This window comes from Octopus bimaculoides, chromosome 2 (assembly GCF_001194135.2).
Source record: "Octopus bimaculoides isolate UCB-OBI-ISO-001 chromosome 2, ASM119413v2, whole genome shotgun sequence".
Lineage (NCBI taxonomy): Eukaryota > Metazoa > Mollusca > Cephalopoda > Octopoda > Octopodidae > Octopus > Octopus bimaculoides.
In genome coordinates this window covers 128133696-128154755 of record NC_068982.1, presented here as the reverse complement: position 1 = coordinate 128154755, position 21060 = coordinate 128133696, and the positions used below count along the sequence as shown (strand labels likewise).

The 21060-nt window shown below is 33.3% G+C and overlaps 1 protein-coding gene across 1 annotated transcript in view; it reads right to left on the bottom strand.

Annotated features, from left to right (window-relative positions):
• Window positions 1-21060, bottom strand: part of LOC106874304 (ankyrin repeat and IBR domain-containing protein 1) — a 304438-nt gene that overhangs the window by 24431 nt on the left and 258947 nt on the right. The window contains exon 14 of the mRNA XM_052965880.1: window positions 12895-13025. Coding sequence (XP_052821840.1) covers window positions 12895-13025 — 131 coding nt within the window. The remainder of the gene's footprint in view (window positions 1-12894; window positions 13026-21060) is intronic.

Here is a 21060-nt window from a genome sequence, read left to right as displayed (position 1 = left end):
ATATATATATATATATATATATATATATATATACATACACATATACAAACACGTGTGTGTATGTATAGTTTTTTATTGAAACAAACTGAATTTGTCTCGCAACTCAAGTTTTGGTTTCAACAAAAGACATATTCTCAACAATGCTATATTGAACATTCCACTTTCACTTGTTTGAAATAATGCAACTTATACAAATATATACATACATGTGTGTGTCTATATTTGTATTTACTCATATACACATACAATATGAAAATACATTTGCTTGTTTAATTTACAAATAACTAATGTAATATCTGAAAGAAATAAAGACACAACAGCTGTTAAGTCATTTAAATCAGAACATAGACAAAATTAACATGTAAAAAAAAAAAAAGGTTTCTTGCTCCTTTTAAAGAAAATTGAAAATTTGTTTACAGATGCTTTCTTCATATATTAGCTTTCGAAAATTCACGAAAGTCATATTTTGACCAGATTTAGGATATTAATAAATATTATTAATAAATGAATAATAAAAATGTAATGAATATGAAACAAAGTGTGTAATTGAAGTACTCTAATCATTAAAATAAAATCAATAATAAACCAAAATTCTATCTGGCATTATTTTAAAGCTTTTATTGTATTACACTGAAAAGTAGAATATGTATATTAGATTCTTGATACAAGAAAGAACATAATATGATATCAACATTTTTTTTATATCAACTGCAATAAATAAATATTAACATGTGCAGTTGAAATATTCTAGCTTTACAATATTTATATTTGACATCAAGTTGTATTAGGTATTCTTTCTTATCTGCTTCAACTGCTTTACAATGGTAAAAACAAAAATGGAAAGAAAAAAACAATGAAATGAAGTAAGCTATATGTTTAAATAGAAGATTAATAAATTTAATTACTTATAAATTGCATTCTTTTTCTTTAATAATTACTAAGCATAAACTAAATTCTTATGCAAGTCTTTAATGTACTCCTAACTATTAATTCATTATTAGGAAATTCTTTTATACTTAAACTGTGTCCTTAAATAACACCTATAAAAACATGCATGCATGCACACACATAAATGCATGTGTGCACGCACGCACATACACACATGTTGAATAAAGATACTTCCAGCTGTACATTCAGGTGACAAAAAGATTGCTGTGTCTAGTTACAATCACAAAATATTACAACCAAACAAGTTTATGCTCATGTGAAGAAATAGGCTTAAGATTATTTTCACATGATAATATAAAACATTTTAAACTATATACATGGACATATCAATTATTGTGCACAAGTATATTTAAGCCATCTAAAATCTGACCCTAAAACTGTGTAGAGCCCTTTTATTTCCTTATTAAGCAATTATAAAGAGACTTGAATTTAGATAAGTGCACAGCATATTGCCCGACAATTGAAGGATACTTTTAAATGGGCTGGTTATGCGACACTGGCATCGGCCATGGCTACAATCTCACTTGACTTGCTGAGTCTTCTCAAGCACAGCATATCGCCAAAGGTCTCAGTCGCTTATCATTGCCTCTGTGAGGCCCACCATTCAAAGGTTGTGCTTCACCACCTCATCCCATGTCTCCCTGGGTCTACCCCTTCCACAGATTCCTTCCACTGTTAGGGTGTGACACTTCTTCACACAGCTGTCGTCATCCATACACAACGTATGACCATACCAGTGCAGTCATCCCTCTTGCACACCACGTCTGATGCTTCTTATGTCTGACTTTTCTCTCAGGGTGCTTACACTCTGTCATGTATGCACACTGACGTTACACACCCAGTGGATCATACCAGCTTAATTTCTTTCAAGCCTATGCATGTCCTCAGCAGACACAGCCCATTTGCTCAACAAGGGCTATCCTAGGGTTACAAAGCAACAATAACAATTCTGTTAGACATAAGCTAATTAAACAATTCTTTACCTTGTCAGTATATCAATTAAATTCCCACAAATTTCTCTCAAACTTCTAATGCTAGAAAACTATTATTTTTACTTTCCTCCAGCCCTAATGACAACATCATCCGTTTTCTTTCTTTCTGATTCTTTTCTATTCTTAGATGAAGAAAAAACCCCAAACAAGACCTCGATCATTATTTTCTAAAAACCTCAAGACAAAGTTATTAAACAAGGACTGGAACATTATCATCTACACACATCATGGCATTAATGAGCTTCATGGCTCATTAAAATTCTCTTCTTTACTAAATATTACTGGCATGTATCAGCACTAATTTTCTTAGATTCTCAAGTTTATGCTAATTAAGGAAAATATGGTAAGGATATAGTTGAAAAGAAAGCAACTGCCTTGTTTGTTTAACTGTTACTATGTCACATATCTGTTTGAGAAAACTAAGCTTAGCCAGCCATCAACAAATTTTTAAAGAAAATAATTTTGCACCAATGGACACAGGTATGTTTGTGTGGCTAAGAAGCTAGCTTTGCAACTTCAGTTTGGGCAAGTGTCTTCTAGAGCCCCAGGCCAACCAATGCATTGTTAGTGAATTTAGTAAGCAGAAACTGTGTGGAAGCCCATCATATATATGTGTTTGTGTTTGTTACCCAACCCACTCCTAACAATTAGTTTGTTTACATCCTCATAACTTAGTGGTTTGGCAAAAGATACTGATAGAATAAGTACCAAGCTTTAAAAATAAGTACTGCAGTTGATTTGCTTGACTAAAACCCTTTAAGGTGGTGCCCAGCATGGCTGCCGTCCATTGACAGAAGTAAATAAAAGATAGCAAATACAAAATTCCTTCTTTAAGAAAAAAATTATAAAAGTGTAATAGAGAAGGAAAAAAAAAAAAAGTCCAAATAAATAACAAAAACAAATATTGAAAAATTAATTACTAGCTTATTAATTTATGTGGATGTGATACATTTCTTATTAGAGATAAGAGTGTTTATTGGTCGCAAAGATGGGTTAGTTTCAAACCTCCCTGACTGGTATGTACAAGTTTATCAGTTTATCTGCACTGTAGTTCTGTAGAAGCCTTGTTCTCTCTCTGATTCTTATATCATGGGTACCATAAATACAAATGAGCTATTCTGGTATTGACTGATGAGGCTGGACTTGAAGTAACACTGAGAGCCAAATGGGTTGTTTATAATTGAGGTAGTTTACAGATGGGCTTATAATACTGACTCTGAGTTTGCATTCCCTGTTGTCAAGACAAATCACTCTGTACATTCAAATACTGTCAGTAGAATAAAAACAAATCCCTCACTTGAAAATAGGAAAGGGTTAGTGGCAGGAGGGACATCCAGTTCTAAAGTTGCTACCTTGAATAAATAAGTCTGCATCTAACCCATGATAGCAGGGAGAATATGGACATGAATGAATAAAAAGTAAGAGAAACAATCGTAAATGAACAATATCACATTTATACAAATGTACTCAAAATAGTCTAAATCCAGCCTAGCATACTGTTATCAATAGTTTAAAATAGTATATTTAACCATTTTTATGTCAATTCACCTGAGACTGCAACTGGTTCTATGATTAAAACTTCTGCTTTTACAGTGATCTAAATTAAAATCTTCCATCAAAATTTCAGGTTAATTTAGGTTTCAAATACCAGCTTAATAGCAACAAAGTTATTTCATTATTAGTAATTAAACAAAATAATTACAAACAGGCCAACAAACTATCTACAAAACAACAAGAAAATATAAACGTTATTAAGATTAGATACTAAGAGCCAAACCATCAGAAAGAGAGCTTAGGAAAAATTCATTCTGAATATATTAAATACTGAGCATTATACAAGAATATTAAAACACGGAGATGAAAATAATGTAAGGGTAGGCAGCAATGTCCACATTTTAGTTTTATACAAAACCTCACATTTCCAAATATGTCTGCTAGTTCAATTGTTTTTATAAAAAAATATTGGTATTATGTGAGTTTTGGCCACATTGTGTGGTAACAAGACTGGATGCTACCCCCACCTTCCGTTCACATGTATCCCACTGCCTGAAAAGGTATTTTTTTCCAGTTCAAACACATACACACAAAACAAACAAATGAACGAATCTCTCATTTATATTATCAGAAAAGTGTTAGCAAGCTGTAATCACACGAAAGGCATGAACACCAACCAGTCTCCATTCTTTCCCCTAGAAATATGACACATAATAGTTATGCATGTGTGTGTGTGCATACACAGAATTGATTTTACCTAAAGCATTGCTAACCATTTATTATTAACCATAGACTGCAAAAAAAAAAAAAAAAGAATGTAGTGAAAGAGAGATGTGATCATGCTTTTTATACATTATGTGTATTACAAGTAGACTAAAAACGTCTATATCGCAATACTTATAGAACATTTAATTCCATCAAATGCTGCTATCCAACTTTCACTTAAAGAAGTGCTTTAGAAAAAACAAACAGCAAGATACATCTTTAAAGTGAAGAGTCTTAATCACCAATATTACTTTATAGTTGTTGCCAATATCTAATGCCAATGTACATTTTGTGGTTAATGGAGATTTCTTTGCTTGTTTTCTTTCAGCCTAACTCAATATACAAATTATCCTGTAATGCATTAATTTTTAATATATTGCAATGTGCATTTTTAAAAACTAAGCTTATTGACTGTTTGAAACAGTAACTACTATAGGATTGGTATTTAGGTTTGAATTGTATTTACACCAGGTAGACAGGAAATTTTAAGAAAAACAAATCCAAAGAGATTTGGAATAAGCATTAATTTTTGCGGAGGGAGGGGGGGGGGAGAAAAAGAAAATGAGAGAGAAAAAATCCAGAAAATGCCAAAATGTCACTTTCTTTGAATTCTTTGTGGTATTTAATACAAAGAGGGGGAAAAAATAGTTTCAAATACTGCATGGTGTATGCAGTTTTTTGAACACCATTAATCGGGATGTGAAACCAACATATTTCTATTGAAAAATGTTCAATAACATAGAAAGGCATTGACAGTCAATGCAAAGTGCTTATTTCTATATTTATCATTGACTGGATATTTATTTTCCATGTTTAGACAACTGTACAACTTTATTTGCAGACATGGCAAAAAAAAATTATAATAATAATAATGATAATAATACAGCAATTTCAAACTGATTTAAACACACATTTTCCTGAGTGAGTCATGAATGCTCGGACAATCAGTTATCCATACTTATCTATCTACTCAATATAAAACAAAATGTTTATCAAGTATAAGTTCCTACAAAGCTTTAGGCTGACATGCTCTAGGAATTTTCATGCTTTGTTTATTGAACCATTTCAAAGAGTTCAATGTACAAACAGCTAAAATGAAAATGGCTAATATTATTATTTTGACTAAATAAAGGTGATTTTTATATTTGATGAAAGAGGCCTGATTGATTCAACAGAGCCATTTGTAGTGCCTATTAAATTTTAACCTTAAAGGAATGTATTGTCAAATCCAACAGATGAAGAACAATAATTTTGTGTAAGTCACTGGAAAGTGGCCATGCTGGGGCACTACCATGAAAGATTTTAGTTGAACTTATTGATGCCAGTCTGGTACCTGTCTTAATGATCTTCCTTTTTTGAACTGCTAAATTAGAGGACCTAAACAAACAGTTTTTTTCGAGTATGTAAAGGACAGCTACAGAAACATGAGCAAACACACACACACACATCACAGTATCTTGGTACTGACCAGACTATCGCATGTTGTTATACATTGCTGGTCCCAATGTGCTTCACATTGTTTTAGCCTTAGAATGATGCCACCCTGCTGTCTAGGCAAGCAGGCCAACATCCCCACTGGCCATCACAGGGTTACCCATTTATAGCTGAGTAGACTAGGGCTATATGAAGTGTTTTACTCAAGAATACAATGCACCACTCAGTCCAGGAATCAAACCCACAATCTAGCAATTTTGAGTGCAACACCCTAACCACTAGGCCATGCACCTTCACACACATATACATGCATGCATCTCCATCTACCATTTTCACTCACAAGGCACTGGCCAGCTGAAGCTACAGAAGGCACTTGTCCAAGATGCCATGCAGTGAGTCAAGACCACATGTTTGTGAAGCAAACAGCTTCACCATACAGTCACAGCTATGCCTGCACAAGATATACATTTTAAATGAACACTTAAGAAATTTGTTTATAATATGCATTTACTGAACAACCTGTCTATTTAAAATGTAAAATAGCCTTCTATATTTATGATAACTAAAATATATCAAAACATATAAAACATGGTTAAAAATAAACAAATTATTTGCAAATGATACACAGAGAAGTAAAAAAAAAAATATTTAAGAAAATATAATTTTCAATTCAATAGGTTGTCAATATAAATATCCATTTAGTATTTTTAAAAGCCTCCAGCCAGTTCAACTGATTATTTTAATCCTGGTATAATCAAGCTAGGATCATGAATACCATAAAAATTTTAATATTCAATGGCATATATTCTTATACACTTTAAAATAGTTTCTATTGGTGAAAGAATTTTAGTGGATATATGGTCCAAAATAGTTGAAACCAAAGAAATCTTTCAAATCTTCCAATTCTAAGCCAATTTAAATGCAAAATATTAAAAACAATTATGCTCATCATAACATTGCTTACATGTATTACAAATACCTCTAAAGAACTTGTGTTTACACAATTAAGTCATAGGGCATATCACTGATGAGGTTTTCCACATGGTGATGAAAGGACTTTGACAAAACTAACTGTTTGACTGACTGATTGAACAGTTAATCAGATAATCAGTTAGTTAATTGGTTAAATGATTAAGCAAATGACAAATGAAAAATAAAGAAGTGAAAGAGCCATTCTGTATGTTTAGTACTGGCATCATGACCATCTCGAGATACAACCAGAAATATTTCAACACACCACTTCACATAAAGAATCTTGCAAACCAAATATAAAAATTAAAAGAAAAAAATTTTTCAAAATATTTTCATTTCCTTGATTACCATTTGATAAAACAGGAAGTTAACAACTGGATACCTTACAGAAAATGCAAGCTGCATAACTTCTCTCTCTCATATACACACACACAATGCTTCTATCGAGAATTGAACCAATGACCTATCTACAGGGATCAACAGCTTCTTTTTGTAATGGCACACTTTTGAGTTTTGGTGTGTTTGTGTGTGTGTGTGTGCACTATTACATATACACTTTGCAAATTAGTAGTGTTTTCTTATCCCTAGGGAGATCGAATATATTTCAAATTTTCAGTTTATTTACAATAAATTAACTCAAGGATCACAATGAAAAATCAAACAATGCCTACAGAACAAGAATAGAACAAGTGACATAAGTTGGAGTCTTATGAATTAATGAAATTGTTTTCCTTTTCACTGTTTTTCTATCCTGAGTTTATATTATAAAGACATAAAGACAGTATTAGGCTGCCTGCATATTCAAGATAATATATTCAAATGTCACAGTTCAAAAAACAAGGTAGCAAGTAGTCAGTGAATATGTTTATATATTAATGCATGCATGTTTGCATGTGAAGAATATTTCAGTTGATAAAGCTGCCTTCACAACTGAATTATTCTTTATCTACCTCAACTAGCGTTGTTAAGGTATCATAATGTTAGCTTGAGACAAACTTTGTATACATCTAAAATGACTGGTTACTGACAAGAAGATTACACTCCAGAACATTTCCTCATCATCTGTTAGAGAACTTGTGTGAAGAATGGCCTGAATTTAAAATTCAGGCTCTACTTAGCTAAAATCGCAATCAATATTGATCTGTGCAAGAGGGACAAAATTACCTTCTGCGGAAAATCAGTTTTCTTTTTGACATTTGATATTTTCATGGTAAATATCAGATAACATTTTTGTGGTTGAGCAATTGTGAATATAAGTGGCTAAAATGGGGTTCTTCCAAAGGATCTCTGGAGTAACATTACTCAACAGGATGTGTAACTCTGAGATTAGGGAGTCACTCCAGGTTGAATCCCTACTTCTCTTAAGTGAGAGGTCACAGCTCTGACACAACAGACACATGGTTAGAATGCCCCGGGAGAAAGTATTGTTAGATAGAGTTTTCAAGCTGAGGCAAGTGTTAGGAGACTTGGGGTAGACTATGAATGAGATGGATGGATAATATCCATAGTTCCAGTTGGTCATGCTCGAGAATCCAGTTAGAAAGTGTAATGATGATTGCTTTTGATGGGACCCAATAGAAGAGATGCTTGAGGGCTCTTACCTCATGATCCTTCCAGAAATAGCGACAGAGAAAATGAATGGATGTTTCTACTGTTTGACAAAACTGTTAGTGTAGTGGATTATCAGTTGGAAAGTTAACAGTCAATGAGACACTACACACTCTTAATGGCCAACTCCATCTATTATTATGAGGGTAACACTAATTTTTATAGAGATTATAAAGGGATGGCTGAAATGGGGTTGTTCTGTTTATACTCTACATGAAGGCAACAGGTTTTGAGACTCACAAGACTGAAAAGGCTGCAAATTTGTATAGATTCTGATGATTGTATTTAAACTCTTGAACTATTATCAACTAACTACTAAAACTCTTGGTTTTTACTTACTATCAGATCTCAAAGAATTAAACGTAGACAAACTTGTTCACAATGTGATTATTTGATCAAAATTTAAATTCACAGAATACACATATAGTGATCAGAACTTTAACACCGAAGCCAAATAAAAGAAACCTTTTTATATTAGGAAGATTTGTAAATGTTTGTCAACCACCAGTACTTTTCTTTTAAAAAAATTTAATTTTAATATTCATAGTGAAAATATAGTTCTTTTCAGATATTTATTTCATAAAAAAATGGTAAAAAATGAACATTGAAAATCTTTCATCTAAAATTTTATTTTCCTTCTCTTACTGAGATAAACCTAACAAATGCTTATAAATATACATGTTGAAGTATGCTTAAGAATTTTACACACACACACACACACATAATTACCATGATTAATAATACTCACCATACCATGAATTACTAGTTTATTTTTTAAATAATGTTAGAATTCAGAGATAAAATGTTAAAATTTTGAATACTAGAGTAACTAGTTTATGTATAATTCATTCTGCCAGACAGTAATGTAAATAATGTTAAGTAAAATTATCATTTTGATTTTTTCTGCAATGAAAAGTTAGTATAGAAAAATATGTAGGTATCCTTAAACTATTTTCTTTGCAATTCAACAAAAATATTTCTTTATTAAATAAACAAAGTCATGGTCTAGTGTGTAAACTTTAGATAAAGGTATATTGAAAACATAAACATAATACAAGTCACAATCATTTTCATTTCCTTTGGCATTAACATACTTTTTCAGACATCTGGAATTTTATATTAATAATGTAATATAAAAATTTGAAATATATATATTTCACAATCCTGGCAAGTGTGAAGTGAAAGATAACATATGGTCTAAACACAATGAAGACTACTTGACAAGTCATAAAATTGAAACAACTTGAAGTTTGAAGATCATCAGAATAAGAAAAGATAAGCAACATTAGTTACATAACCTAAAATGATATAAGCACAAGAAGAAGCCTAGTTTGATGGTTCATTAAAAAGTAGATATTGTATATGAGTTATAATAGAATATATTCAATTAGAATGGATTGAATTAGCAAAAATGCCTGACACCAAAGTGAAAAAAAAAGTTCAATCTTAATTAACAAAAACATTTTCACTTGATCTAGTTATCTGGAGGTTGTTAATTAACTGTTATTGAAATATATAATCAATAACTGAAGTATTCAGTACTTGGTTCTTAAAAAGAAATAATCTACAAAATATTATGAAGAGTAAAAGAAAAAGAAATGTGATTCTATCAGTAAGAGGTAATTCTCATATATTCAGTTAGATAACATGTTGTGATTTTCTCTATCAATATGGTTAACAAGTTGTACTTAAGAGAGTATACAGTTAAAAAAGATATTTGGTATTCTTTTAAATCTTATTAGATATGATTAAATATAAGAGCATACCTGCTGCTTATAATACCAGATTTTATATTAACAGTTCAACAAAAAATATGAACTATGGACAACAAAATAGTTTTATCTGGAAAATTATTTTGAAGGTTAATTACGAGAGAATTATAAAAACAATAAAATAAACTTCAAGATGTAAGAGATTACCAAAATATGAGATCACCAGCCAATAATGATCTATCATTTATGATTATGATTTTAGAATTATAATGAATTAAATATTAAAAGAAATAATAACGATAATAATAATACATCAAATGAAATGTAGTATGAAATATGTAATAATTTGCTAAATTAATTTGTTATATCTTATAAGTAAGATATGATATATTTGGTTTAGTCATAGTTATGTAATAAACTATGTCAACATAGAGTATATAATTGTCAGTATAATATACATTGGGTTCATAGTTTATAGTATTTTGAATATTTTATTGTTTCACTATAAAGTATTGTTCCTGCTGGAATATGAAATTAAGAATAATCAAAGAAAATGAACCAGTGAATAATGATAAAATGATTGGTGAAATTAATGGAGATAATAAAGATAAGATAGTGTCTGGCGTGAAAGAGAGCAGCAGACAATACTACATGACTGATGAAAGGAAACGCAAATTGAGAATTAATTATTGATAAACAGCAACAGCATTTAAGAATGAATAAATAAAATTACAAATGAATTAGATCAAACCAAGTGTTAGGATATTTGCTATAGAAGAAAACACTGATGATACAATAGTCCAAAGTATCTTTCAGATCTAAAAGAGAATATATTATATGGAGAATGTTGCATGAAAAATGAAATGGAGAAACAAGACGAAATAAGAAAGAAAGAAAAATTGAATTGTTCTACGAGTGAAGAATATAATGAAAAATAATTGTCAAAGCTTGATTAAGACTGATTTAAAGTAATGAATAAAGAGACTAGTTGTATTGGCTTTGGTGCATCTGTAACAAAGACATAAATGAATGATTGTATGATGGTTCAATTTGCTTTCACATGTGAACATGGAAAAGTAGACGACGATGATGATTATGACAACGATGACAACAATGAAAATGATGACAACAATGAAAATGATGACAATCTAGATCCAGTTTAAAAGTTGAAACTTAAGTTGAAAGTAACAGCTCTGATAAAGAATGAACAAGTGCAAGATTAATACTTGTTCTTTAGCCCAAGGTTGGCTTTAATCAAGCAAGGCACTAAAAGTATGCCAGCTGTAACCTTCCCACCTTACACACAGTGTACCAAGGAATATATTATCCAATGTGTTGTTTTGCTATTTTTAAAGATAGTGAGGTGTAAGTAGAAAGAGATTTGATTGCTGTTTCTAGCAGATTCAATGACAGTATAAGATACACCCTAATTGCATCTGTGGTATCAAGAACAGTAAATAGTTCTGAAATGTACTTTTAGACAGAATAATTTGTAAGAGAGAGCCTAATTTTAATGTAAGCAGGCAACCAAATTGGAACAATTAGGTGAATGACTCAAGGAGATGGAAGTAGTGATTAAATAATAATAGTTGGAAGAATTACGCAAGGAAAGGTAAAATAAAATAATGAATCATAAATACCAATTTAGGAGGCATTTTGGAATTAAGATGAAACAGAAAACAACAGTGTCTCTAAAAATCATGAAATGACTAGAAAATAATGTGGTATAATGATCCAAGAATAATATGATTTAAACTGAGAAAAGAAGGGAATAGAAATCGCTCTAGAAGGAGTAGGTATTCCCATAATTGATGTTGATATATTTAGAAGTAATGCTCAAAAGTTTGACTTCTGGCTTAAAGAAGGCAAAAAATAGTTGGCAAAAGATTAAAATAGATACAAATCTTGAAAAATAAAATCATTATTTCTGTAAAAAACAATGCACAGGGAAAAGAACTACAATTAAAAAGTGTATAAAGAATTACAACAGCCATCCATGTATCATACTCAATGAATTCACACTACCCATTGGCCAGCTTCTGCAGTATTTGTCCTGAGGTAATATCTCTAATGGACATGCCGTGTTAAAAATACAATAAATATCAGAGGAAGGTGAAAATTTGTCCAAGCAGTGGCCAGTGAGAATGCCAAATGCAATTTATTGTATACTAACTAGATCCAAAAAACACAAGGGCAACAAATAACAGGAAATAAAATCCAATAAAAGCACAATGAGAAAAGTGCTCAATTCATAAAACCTCAATGATATAATATTATTACTAGACCAAGATGCAACGCTAACAAAAGAGAGAGTAAGAACAGAACGAAAACATTTCCAAACTAGTGCTGACAGTGATGTTTGGTAAATAAATGTGAAAAGAACAAAAGTGAAAATCCTAATGATAAAATGGAAGCACGATGGCATGCTCTCAGATTACATACAAACATTGACACAAGTATTTGATACAAATTTCTTATTAAGAAACTAAGCCATACAATTATAAGGGAAAAATATGAGATTGTGTAGCATTCAATCTACCTTTAATGATGTTGGCGATATAAAAGAATAAGGGAGTGAGTGGAATTAAGGTTCAATACTGAATACTTCAATTGATAAAAATGACATTCTAAAAAGCCCATACAGCAGCAGTGAGCAGAAGTTTTATTTATTTCAATAGAGACTGTTATCAATTAATAGAGTTATTTGTCGCACAGAATTTATTACTTTGAATCAATAGAAACTTACTAAAGGGAATTGAGGGTCAAGAGCTTCATAGTTTCATGAGTATATGTAAATGAGATCCATTCAATCCATGCCATATATATTGGGTTGGCAACTAAGTTCCCGCTGTTTTTTAAAATTGAAATTTCTTTAAAGGTTTAATAAAAAATAACAACTAATTAATCAAAAATGTATTCACTCTTGTTGTTTACAACTTCATCCCAACGTTCAACAAGATATTCAATACCTTGTTGGTGGAAATCACCCGATTTCGACTTGAAAAATTGATCCAACCAAGCTCTCAATTCTGCATGAATGAAACTCTGTGCATAGCATTTGAAAGAGATCGAAAGACATGGAAATCCACTGGTGCCAAATCAGGAGAATACGGCGGGTGTAGCAGCACTTCCCAGCCATGCGTTTGAATGGCTTCCTCGGTCATATTGACGATATGAGGGCAGGCATTGTCGTGCAGCAGAAGAACTCCATGCTACCAATTAGGTCTTTTCTCTTGAATAGCCGTGCTGAGTCCGTTCCATCTGTTCCACGTTGACCATTTGGTTCCGTTCAAGCAATTCATGATGGATAATCTCTTCCCAGTACTACCATATGCACATCGTTTTACACGGATGGAGATCTTGTTTCACACATGGTGTTGCTTGTTTACCGGGGCTAAGCCATTCCTTACACTGCTTCATATTGATGTACAGGCATCATTTTTCATCGCCAGTAACGATTCAGTAAAGAAATCGTTGCTTGTGTCCATGAGTTGAGCAGTGACGTGCAAGCAAGCCAGCGGAGATTGTGGCTCGTTGATTTTTGTTGTTGTCACTTAAAACATGCAGAACTCATACTCCATACTTCTGAACCTTTCCCATCAAGTGAAGATGCTTCCCTAAAGCAGTGTGGGAACATTCCATTTTCTCAGTCAGTTCCCTTGTCGTTTGACAAGAATTTACATGCAAAAGTTGGTTTAATCACTCTTCATCGAACTCAATTGGACAGCCTGAATGAGGTGCGTCTTTGAAGTCAAAATTTCCATTTTTGAACTTGGTCTACCAATCATGAGCAGTTGTTTCAGCTATGGAGCCCTCTCCATACATAGCACAAATGTTGCGAGCAACTTTTGCAGCCTTAGAACCTTGATTAAAAACAAAAAGAAGGAGGTGTCGAAAATGCTCATTTTTCTTAACTTGACATTCCATTTTAATGATCTGAAAATAAACAAAAATTAACTAAAATTAACTAGAAAAAAACAAAATAGATTCCAAAATGATTCAAAAATAGAATTCTCGAAAAAAATAGTTTCCAAAATTTTAAAACGCAATAAATTCTAGAATTTAAAAAACGGCGGGAACTTTCTTGCCAACCCAATACATTGTATGTGTGTGTGTGCGTGTGTGTATACACACACACACATATATATACACATACAGACAGGGTGCGGTAAATAAACTGTCATCTAAATTACGCAAAAATGAAGATAACACTGACAACTCATTTTAATAGATCTATTTACCAAAATTACATAAAAATATCTTGAAATACTAAAGAGTAAATTTACTCAATAAAATCACCATTGGCTTCTGTTGCAATGACACGAAACTAAATGTACTTAGTTTCATGTACTTAGGTGGCCAGCTCAGTGGCTGGGAAAATGACAGTCGAATAGGCAACTAACTACTCTGCATTGCATTATTGTAGTTCCTGCATGGCACAATATGGTGACAGTGGTAAAACAAGATAAATATATTGAATTGAAAATAATCGGATTACCAGCACATTATTATCATTAAACATTGCTCAATGCTACCAATGTACCAGTATTGTCACTGGATGCGATGTGACACAAAACAAAAGAACAAGAGGAAAACGGATACACAGTGACAAACTGCAGGAATACACATGTTTAGCTGGAGGTATTGTTACAGATTTATATACAAGACTATTGTTATCATATTGGCTACACAGTGTGTGTTGTGCCACAGAAAATAACCAAATCACGTGGTGTTGTGTTGCACAAGGAAAACAATAATAATACAACATCTTGCATTCCTGAAATGTTGTGGCACACAGACAATGTAGCTGAAGCCCTGCAAATATTCAAACAAAACATCATTGTGAAGAGGAGGAAGTTACAGAACCAAGGAAAATAGCATTAAAAATATTGAGAGGCACTGGAAATGAAGAACTCAAATGTCTGAATGCATCTAGCTTATCAGAGGCTGACAAGAAAAAAACCCAAATAAACTGTGGGAATTATTCGAAGCACAAGTCAAGACAAACCTCAATTTCAGAGACTACATTGCCTTAAATTGATGGAATGTAGACAGCAGCATGATGAGACAATTGACGACAATAGCAAAAAAAATATGTTTGAAGAGCTTGAACAACAGATCATTGAGTTACTGATTGCTTCAATTCCTATTGAAGCCTTCCTAAAAGAGCTGCTTGGAAAGGAGAAAGACTACAAACTTGAAGATGTCTTAGCAGAGGGTAGAAAATTTGAAGCTATTCTTGCAGGAAGAAGTCAGATACAACAACTTTGCAAGTGCAAAAACCAAGCAATGTAGATGCTGTCAGGCGTTCATGTGGAAATTGTGGACGAATGCAACGGCCACGCTCAAATGGTGATTTTTGGCACCTTGTGGGTAAATAAAAAAATCTCAAATGGTGTTTTTTACATGCCACCTGCACAGGAGTCAGTCCAATGTTTTGTTCACATGCCAATGTTTTCAACTTCCAAAAAAAAGTTATGCTACAGACTGTGACATAAGAGATTCTAGCTGAGCTGCAAGTGGGAGTATCATTAATTGTGGCATGGATGCATCTTTGTGGTGATTGTTGATATTTCCTGTCAACAAACCATCTGTCGGTTCTGCAATTTTCAATTCTTCAGGAATTAAATTCTTTTACTTGAAGAACAGGTAATCATTGGTGACAGGAAGAGCATCCAACCATAAAAAAAACCTTGTCACATGTACATTCAAGCATGCCCCAGTTTAACCCTTGCTAGCAATGGAAAACAAATGTTAAATAAACAAATGAAGGAATGCAACATACACACATGCATACACATTCACACAATGCATGGACCAGCACACTTTTCCACATGAATACAACATTCACATGAAAAGACTCAGGAAACATAAACATGCACACACACTGTACCTACAATATTCATAGAAATGTCAGACACAATAAAATGGAGTCTTCACTCTCTGTCTCTCTGTCTTCCCTCCTCTTTCACTCTCTCATTTTGTCACTCTCTCTCTCTGTGTCTAAGTCTCTCTTACTCTTTGCCAGCCCTTCTATCTCCAATATTTTATCCCTTTTGTTACCGTATTTCAGTTGAGATGCTCTGTGTTTCTTTTGATTAATTTTGAATATAACAAAGAATTTAGTAAAATAACTTAGTTATCATTAAGTTAGGAACATAAATTGTGACTAAGGTTTGGTGGAAGACTTCAATTCTTCAGCCGGGTTGGTATCAAAAGGATTAAAATAATTGTACAAACCCATCATTATTATTTAGTACATATGATAAACAGATTCAATAATATCTTTCAACAATTGTTCAACTCCATCATTAAGAAAGTCACAATGCCATGCAAACACAATTAAATAAGAATTGAATTGTATGTTCTGAGTACTAATGTCTCAATTATTATTTTTTTCTTTTTGCCCGTTTACCCATGTTTTCATCACACTGAACTCTTAATGCTATGTAGCTGTCTCTTGACTGTCCACGATGTAGTTACTTGACTATTGTTATTGAATATCTTTTATTTTCTACTTGTTTCAGTCATGTGGCCATGCTGGAACACTGCCTTGAAAAGTTCAGTAAAAAAAATTGAACTGAGTACTTATTTTTAAGTCTGGTACTTTTTCTAATGCTAAGTTGTTGTTGTTGGCACTCCATTGCTTACGACATCAAGGGTTCCAGTTGATCCAATCAACGGAACAGCCTGCTCGTGAAATTAACATGCACTCCACAGACACGTGCACCCTTAACGTAGTTCTCGGGGGAGATTCAGCGTGACACAGTGTGATAAGGCTGACCCTTTGAAATACAGGTACAACAGAAACAGGAAGAAAGAGTGAGAGAAAGTTGTGGTGAAAGAGTACAGCAGGGTTCGCCACCATCCCCTGCCGGAGCCTCGCGGAGCTTTAGGTGTTTTCGCTCAATAAGCACTCACAACGCCCGGTCTGAGAATCGAAACTGCGATCCTATGACCGCGAGTCTGCTGCCCAAACTACTGGGCCATTGCGCCTCCACTAATGCTAAGTTATGGGAGATGTAAACAAAGTAACAATGGTTGTGAAGTGATGGTGGGGTGGGGGTGGGGCAAACACAGAGACACACTACAGACTTTCATTCAGTTTTTACTAAATTCACTCAAAAGGCACTGGTTGACTTACAGCTGTAGTGGAAAGCATTTTCACAAGGAGCAATACAGTGGGACTGAACGTGAAACCATGTAGCTGCAAAGTGAGTTCCTTAACTACAAGCCATGCCTGTCATCATCATTGTTTAACATCTGCCCGCCATGCTGGCATGGGTTGGACGGTTTGACAGGAGCTGGCCAGGCAGCAGACTGCACCAGACTTCTGTGTCTGTTTTGGCATGGTTTTTGCAGCAGATGCTCTTCCTAATACTAACTGCCCAGCAGACTGGACAGAGTGCTTTCTATGTGATATGAGCACAGGCGAGGTCAGTTTTTGCATATTATATTCATTCTTTACAGCTTATTTTCTAAGAAAAAACTGATTCTTTAATGATTTCATTTACTAAGAAAACACTGTCTTTTTGCAAAGAAAGCTTACACCTTATCCTTTGACTTAGTAAATATTTATACTTTTATGGGATCTTGGAAATAAAGCATTGAATATTAGCGATCAAAAGTAGGTATTCCAATTTCTTATTCTTTTATTATCTTTGGACACTTCTGTAAATTTTGCACTACAGGTGCAGGTGTGGCTGTGTGGTAAGAAGCTTGCTTTCCAACCACATGGTTCTAGGTTCAGTCCCACTGTGTGACACCTTGGGCAAGTATTTTCTACTATAGCCTCAGGCTGACCAAAGCCTTGTGAGTGGATTTGGTAGATGGAGACTGAAAGAAGCCCATTGTGTGTATGTATATATATATATATATATATGTGTGTGTGTTTGTGTTTGTCCCCTACCATTGCTTGACAACCAATTCTGGTGTGTTTATATCCCTGTAACTTAGTGGTTCAGCAAAATGGACTGATAGAATAAGTACTAGGCTTACAAAGAATAACTGCTGGGGTTTATTTATTCGACTAAAGGTAGTGCTCCAGCATGGCTGCAGTCAAATGACTGAAACAAGTAAAAGAATAAAAGAATACAGATTTTATACTTAATTTTATATTCAACCCTTTTGGTACCAACTCACCTGAGACCACCTCTAATTCTAAGATGCAAACTTTCTGTTTCAAAGTGATCTAAATTAAAACTTCCATCAAAATTTTGTGTTAATTTGTGTTCCAGACACCACCTCAATAGTGACAAAATTATTTTATGAAATTCTCAATTATTTTCAAAATTGATTGAGACAAGGGCAAAGTATATCAATGGAAATATGGTAACCAAAGTGTTAAACAACACACCCAAGGAGAAAAGTGTTTTTTCTTAGCAAACAAATGAAAGCATTTGCTTGAGTGAAAAGTGAGTTTTACTTTTTTGTAATACAAAGGGTAAACAAATCTAATATTTTTAAATAGTTGTTAAAAATCATTATTTTTTGTGAACAAATGCAAGGTTCAATCATTTTTCAATAATTACTCAAATTCAGTATTAGGAAAAGTAAATTGTTAGCATTGCAAATTTTATTCCTCTTTTACATTATCTTTTAACATTTCTGAAAATTTTTTGGCACAGCAAATTTTATTTGCACTCTACATTTAAATCATTTTTACTATGGAAGAAAATCAAATACTTGAAGCAAGAGAAATAACTGGATGATAGAAGCAAAGGATGAGAGCACAACAACAGGAAATAAAAGTTAAAGGCAAAAACTAATGGATAAGAAAAGCCAACATGACTGAGCCTGAATGTGTAGGATATCTACGGTATTTAAGAGAGTGGTAGCAGATATAAAGAGAGCTCATGGCTGGTAAACAGTGTGTTGAATATCTTCAATGAGAGACAGAGAGTGAGGAGAGAGAATAAATGATTAAATAATATGAAGAACTGAAGAGAATATCAAAAGGATATTCAGGAATAAGCCTCTAAACTATTGTCATAATAGCACTTCCTCCATTTTATCCTGAGGAACTCAAATTACTTTTTGATACAAATAATAAAATTCCACTCTCTCTCTCACTGCCATTACGAGGCAGCTCCAGGGAACAGAACTCATGTAATGGAGTTAATATTTCAGGAAAAATATCCAAATAATTTTATAGTTTTCTTTTGTTCCATCTGGTGAAAAATTACTATACAGAAGGAAAGAGGCCTTACTCCTTTAAAATTCAAAGACAAACGTAGCATTCTACATCTATTTTCCACCTGAAAAATAATTCACCAGTCTATGACCAACCTTACATTATTGATGCTATAACAGAGCTTTACAACATATACAAGCACTTCAGAATTCAGAAAGCTTGCATAATGAATACAATACAATACAAGAAATACTTTTTCACAACCTATATGCTGAACTTTATGAAAATATGCATTAGACAAAGTTACAAGAGGCATGTACAGTAAATGAAAATAAAGACTCCTATAAACTTCACATAAGGCTCTGATGTCAGGTAATTGAAATGGTACAGTGTTTATTGGTGAAAATTGAGGTCCTTTAGAAAACAGAGACACCAAATCCCTCCAAGAAATGTACACCCAACTGAGATTACATATTTATTTGGTATTCTTGATCTAATGAGTTAGCTTCTTTTATTCTCCAACAGTGAGCTTGGGTAGCACAATAATATGCAGTATGGTGACTACACACAAGTTCTACTGTTATCCTATTATACATAGAGATAGATTCAGTATCACTAAAAGATAGGGCAAGTTTTTCAACGATATTTAGTGCTAATACTGAAGGGTAGCATTTACAGTTTCTAAGAAACAACCAATCTCAGTTGCAAGCTAAACACTACAAAGCCTGCTGGATCACCTTGCAGCTAGAGAAAAATCAACCATAGAATCAGGAGAGCTAGTTATACTTCTCTCTTCATTCACTGAGAGTCTCTGTAACACGCACCAAGATGCTACAGTGATAGCAGCAAAGTGGAGCAAGTATTTCTAATGCACACCTGTAATACATTATGCCCAGAACTCTCTAGTCATAAGAGATTACAAAGCCTGCTTGGTTTGTTCATTTGTTTAACATGTTTTTCAATGCTATCAAGGGTTACTCAGCGATGAGTATACTTGGGACAGTATTTTTACTGCTGGATGTTTTTCATGTTACTAATTCCTAAACTGAACTCTATCCTACTGAATTGAACTCATGAATTTTTTTTTGAAATGCCACCAATGAAGCATTTGTGATGGTTTTGCACATTTGAACAAAGATCATGCAATGAAAATAGCTTCAAAGTTCTCAAATTCCATTAACACTTGGTTTAAGCCTTGATAATAAGTGGTACTTTAACTGGACAATGAGTTTTGATAACTTGAATTAGAACAGTACCAAATGACACAGCATTACCACTTAGTATGGAAAGGATCCAAGTTCCACAATGTTTGTTAGATTCTATGACCACAATTAAAGTACAATTAAAGTAGGAAGTCAAATTTTTTAATAAAGTAAGAATATCATTAATGCAGCCAATGTTCAGCTATGGATAATTATGTCTCTTTTTCTAAAGCTTGAAAATTATTGTATATTAGAGCAAAATACTGTTAATTCAACTAGAGAAGGTATTTATACACTGAGAGTGCTCAATGACAAATTAAGTTACTAGGGCTATGGCCAATGTCCATGTGAACAAAATAATTAGAAAGAATTACTTGGATACACCATCAAATGAATATATGGGTATATCTATCTAAAAGAATCCTTTTGGGATGTCATGATGTTGTACCAGCAGTTTGTCTCTCTAGTCAATATTAGTAAAAATAGAAAAATATGTTTTTGTTCTGTCACACTATAAATAGTCATCAACTTCAAGGGATTATTATCGTCGTCGTCGTTTAACGTCCGCTTTCCATGCTAGCATGGGTTGGACGATTTGACTGAGGACTGGTGAAACCAGATGGCTACACCAGGCTCCAATCTGATTTGGCAGAGTTTCTACAGCTGGATGCCCTTCCTAACGCCACCCACTCAGAGAGTGTAGTGGGTGCGTTTACGTGTCACCCGCACGAAGGCCAGTCAGGCGGTACTGGCAACGGCCACGCTCAAAATGGTGCATTTCATGTGCCACCCGCAAAAAA